The following is a 5,356-nucleotide window of genomic DNA, read 5'->3' as shown; positions in this document are numbered from 1 at the left end:
CAAATGATGAACTTAGATTAATAAAATCTGTATTTGAAAATAATAATTTTACATTAAATAATATGGAAGACTCACTAGAGCTAGCGAATATAAAAGTCGCCTCAAACAATACAATGTTACTTTATATAGTCGGAATACCCGTAACAAATGAGGATATTTGCGACTCAATTTTGATAAAACCAATAAAAATAAGGAAAAATATTAATAAAATCCCCTATGAGGATATATTTACTTGTAATAATGACAAAGTTTTTGGCGTTAAGAATAAATGTAAGGAACATAATAATATAAGAATTTGTAGCCGTAGGAATTTAATAGATATTAGTAACACTACTTGCGTCCCTCGACTACTTCGAAGCGAACCAGCGGAATGCACTATAATAAACAATCAGCACATCCCATCAATAGAGAATATCTCACCTGGCATCATACTACTAAATCAGTACAATGGCACAATAGAGATCGACAACCAAAAAATAAATCTTACTGGATCGTACGCAGTACAATATCACAATTCTACAGTTAGCATTGACGAACAAAAATATACCTTTAGCGAAACGTTAAGCACCAAACCACTACCTGCAATCCTGCAACCAAATCTCCCTTCAAATAGGGAAGAAAAAATCCTAAGTTTGGAAATGTTGAAAGAACTCCACATGAACAACACCAAACACCTAAAAGCACTACATATAACCAACAGAGCAGCTTTAATCACGAATTTATCTCTTTCAATCATCAGTCTGATATTCGTAGCGGTAATAGTCATCGCATTTGTTCTAAGGGAACTTTTGAAAAGCAAACTGGTAGAACGGTCAAGTTATAACGTAAACGTAAACGTGAATGACCCTAAAGAGTTCACAACATCCGAAACACCACAGTTAACAGAGTCAATAACGCTAGTAAGAAAAATGCAGTAACCCAGTAGAACAAACGGGGACGTTTGTTTTTAGGGGTGGAGGAGTTAACACCAGAAATGTTACAAACAAACCAATAACTGCCAACGTCAACATCCGCCATGCGCCGCAAGTCAGCAGAAACAAACAAGTGGGAACAACATCCGCCATGCGCCGCAAGTCAGCAGAAACAAACAATTGGGAACAACATCCGCTATGCGCCGCATAAGCGTACGTTAAACAAAAGTGCTAACGCAAGTAGATTTAGGCAATATTAAGAATATGTTAATTGTAAATTAAGTTTTAGTTGTTATTTGGATTTTAAACAATAAAGGTCAATTTGACCACAAAAAATATTTTTTTACGACTTTGTAACTAATAAGTCGTTAATTTGTATGTACATACATGCATATGTACAAAGTGCAGTGATCTCCAAAACGAGCTCTCATTTGCACATAAAATAAAAGATACATAAATATATACACGTACATACACAATATATACAACAAAAAAATGATTTGTTTTTGCGGTTAATAACAAATAATTAAATAAAAAATCGAAATTAAAATTGAATACTAGAAAAGTACATAATTCGAAACCAAAATAAATCAACTCTTATTTACCTTAAAAGAGTTGTCGGTTACACAAAATCGCGATTATAGCCGGCTATTAAAAGCGTTCTGGTTTACTAATTTAATTAAAAACGCTTATTTACGTAAGAGAGTTCTCGTCAGAACATACATACATATGTGTATACGAAATCTGTGGTGAAATTAAATTCAATAATTTCAGTATAAAAAAAAAAAATATCTGTTTTATCGATTTTCTTTGAAACTCTTACTTACAAAAGAGTCTTCCTTTCGAAATATTACATCGACACCAGTGGCGAACGCAGGGAAAAAATTGGGGGGTGGGGGTTGCGGGTTTAGGTAAAAACACAATGTTTCATTATTTTATTCACAAATTGAAGTGTAATCTTCTTTTATTTTGGGCCATAACATTTAAAATCTCTTCCTCCGTCACGTCTATATCTCTATGGATATTCAAGAGAGCCATTCCGTTCAGGCGTGTTTCTCCAGTTTTATTTCTTAAATATGTTTTAAGCCTGCGAAGTGAGGAAAACGAGCGTTCCCTTGAAGCGACAGATATAGGGATTGTTGCTCCAATCTTTAAAAAAAGATGCACTGTTTTGAAAATTTTTGCATCGCAACAATTCAACGCGTCTAAAAAAGTTTTGGATCTCTTTCTTTGATTTAACCAGTTCCTGAAAATATATTCAAAATTTTAGTTAGAAAATATAATCTAAAGAAAAGATTTTTAACCTTTTCCACATTCTAAATTCAGCAACGAAATCATCGGGATCTTCTGCATCAGCGGACCATTGCTTTTCTAAAATACGAACAGTCTCCTGCATCTCAATAGCGTCAAGATTTATGCATTTATTTGGCAAAATGTTTTCAATTTTGGAAAGCAGCTCTCGATGTTTTAAAAATCGTTCATTGATTTGGTCCAAAAAATTATCTAAAAACGGTATATAAATTGATCTGCGGTAATATTCTTCCAGGTCGCCTTCATAATTGTCGCGATTAGTTTGCCGTTTCGCCAAACGCGGATTTTTGATTTCTAAATCTAATTCTGCGGCTATTGTTTTAACTGATTCAAAAATTAGTTTAAACCAGCGTTTGAAAAACTACGCTACTCTCGTAGCATTTCATTTTACTCCTGCTACCGCTCTCACTTTGTCGGGAGCCACAGCATAGCCTTAGTATGTGCTCTACTCTGCTCCGAGTTTTGTTAGGTAAAAAACTATAGCTGGAGCGGGAGCAAAAAATTAAATTCTGCGCTATGCTCTGGCGTAGCGGTAGCAAAAAATTGGGAGCGGTAGCACAGCAGAGCAAATGAAAATTTTCATGTGCTACAGCTCCCGAATGTGTTTGTTTTTTTTTTTTTCTTTTTTGCTATTTTCTGGCATTTACAAGTATGGTACAAGTTGGTATTATAAAAAGAAAGTCGTTTATAACTCAAGAATGGCTGAACCGATTTGGCTTAAAATTGGTGGGAGAGGTAGTTTAAAAGCAGGGTAAGGACATAAGGATACATTTTATCTCTTTATGCTAAAATTCAATACAGCATATAAATACAAAAATTATATTTCAAATCATATGCATTTGTTCAAAATTGCCTGTAAGAATCATTGGAAAATTTTAGTAATTCTAAAATAGAAAGAAATAAGTAAAAATTTTCATTTCCAAACATGCTTAGTATATGGGTTACACTGATTTTGCTTCTTAACCAGGTAGTTTTTGTTTAAGACGAGCCCGCCCGATGTATTTAATATCACAACAAAAAATGGCATTGAAATTTTCATCGTCAAGGCACTGCGGATACTTTGCTAGATTATTGGTCAAGGACGCAAATGCATTCATAAGCAACCAAACGGGATATCTAACATAAAGATATAGCGAAATAATTGGAGTGCTGATAAAAAGGTTTATTATAATTTTAGATATACAGAAATCTTTTCGATTCTTTGCAATATACATTGAAGTATGTATATGCGTGCAATTTCAAACTGATTCTTCCTAAAAAATTATAAAATTACTAAATATTGGAAATGGTAGAATAGAACTGCAAATACGCAGTGCAGTGGATTAAAACTGGTACTGGTAATCAGTAGATGAATATTAACCACGTGTATTCCAAAAGATAAAGGGGAGGTATCTAAACCTGATTTTTCCACGAAATTCGCATTTTTTTGTATAACTGACAAGAGCTACAGCGTCTAAAGTCAAAGCGATGCCATAAAATACCTCTGATCGGTAGGAATTTAAACATAAAAAACCAAGATTGTAGTGCATTTTCTATGGAAAATTTTTGACATGCCTCGGTCCAGTTCTTAATGTTAATATGTAGGGCTAAAATTTTCAGGGAATTTTTTTTGGGGTATTTCCAAGGAAATTTCGTGACGGGACCGAACAAAATTAATAATTAAAAAAAATAAAAACACCCTAATGTATATAAAAAGGGGGAAAGTATATGTAGTTAAAATTCGAAAATTCAAAGTAATTGAGTATTGTAATACATTTGGAATAGATGATGTTCTTGGTAATATAAAAATGGTAAATATTTTACATAATAAAAAAAATTTTATAATTTATTCAATTATTATCTAATTCACTTTATTAATATATTTCTTAAAATATTTGATTTTAGATTTATAAAATCACTTGACGCAACAAGTGCCAAAATGATTTGCATAATATTTTTTTGTTTGAATTATTCAATTAATTCAAATATTATGACAGAAAATAGCAAAAAAGAAAAAAAAAACAACAAACACATGCGGGAGCTGTAGCACATGAAAATTTTCATTAGCTCTGCTGTGCTACCGCTCCCAATTTTTTGCTACCGCTACGCCAGAGCATAGCGCAGAATTTAATTTTTTGCTCCCGCTCCAGCTATAGTTTTTTACCTAACAAAACTCGGAGCAGAGTAGAGCACATACTTTACAATGTTATGCTAAGGCTATAAGTGTAAACACAATGGCTACGACAGACTGCAAACTACATCTGTCAAATATTAAAATACACTCGTTCTTATGGACACTGTTATTTTGACAGCTGCACGACTACACGGCTGCAGGCCGACAGTTGTCGTTCTCGCTAACTTCAATATCCTCCTATTTTTGCCAACGACAGTACGACGACAGTAGAGTTGACAGTAGAATGGAAGATAGAAAGAGGAGGTAGAGTGGTGATGCCACTAATATGTAAAATGTAAAATTATTCACAGCTCTAACAAACTTGAGGTTATTTTACAAATAAAAAGCATAAAATAGCTATATTATAGCTCTATTATATCATTTGTAATAACAATTGATAATTTAAAGCAAAAAATATTGACCTATTTACTTATTTTTTGCATAAAAAAATTTCACTTTGAACAAAATATTAAAATTTCATTGAAGTGAAAGGTATTAGTATGGCCACAACGAAATTGTGTACATACAAAATGGACAACTCCGTTGTTTTGTGTACATGCCGGCCATTGTGTTGTTGTTGCTTCTCAAAATGTACATGTAGTAAGATGAAAAACGACGTTTTCAGTTCACTGTCGTGCCGCTGCAGTCTGTCGTAGCCATTGTGTTTACACTTTATGCTGTTGCTCCCGACAAAGTGAGAGCGGTAGCGATATCAAAGCAATAATTTTAGAAATTTTGCTGCTACGGAGTAGTAAATGAGAACCCTGGTTTAAACGATTGTTCAGGATCCTTACGCATTTCACTAATCTCAGCATACAAATTATTGGCATAAGCAACGCAGCTGCTCAAATCACAGTCTATTTGCTGCAAATATAGGCTTATGTGTTTTGATAATGCAAAAATTGGCTTTAGTATCGCCATAGCAATCACAAATTGAGGCGATTGGATTGCAGTCAACAAAGCATGTGGCTTTGATAAATCA

General features: G+C 33.5%; 1 protein-coding gene across 1 annotated transcript; it reads right to left on the bottom strand.

Moving 5' to 3' along the window:
- Window positions 1-2,126: 2,126 nt before the first annotated feature.
- Window positions 2,127-2,562, bottom strand: LOC120781178 (the record flags this gene model as incomplete). The annotated part of the gene is made up of 2 exons (XM_040113302.1): window positions 2,127-2,157; window positions 2,216-2,562. Coding segments are annotated over 2 exons (378 nt in total), but the record flags the coding sequence as incomplete, so codon positions are not given.
- Between the last annotated feature and the right edge of the window lie 2,794 nt (window positions 2,563-5,356).

The sequence above is a fragment of the Bactrocera tryoni genome, unplaced genomic scaffold, assembly GCF_016617805.1.
Source record: "Bactrocera tryoni isolate S06 unplaced genomic scaffold, CSIRO_BtryS06_freeze2 scaffold_48, whole genome shotgun sequence".
Classification (NCBI taxonomy): Eukaryota; Metazoa; Arthropoda; class Insecta; order Diptera; family Tephritidae; genus Bactrocera; species Bactrocera tryoni.
The sequence above is the reverse complement of the archived record's forward strand: the minus strand, read 5'-3'. Positions and strand labels throughout refer to the sequence as shown.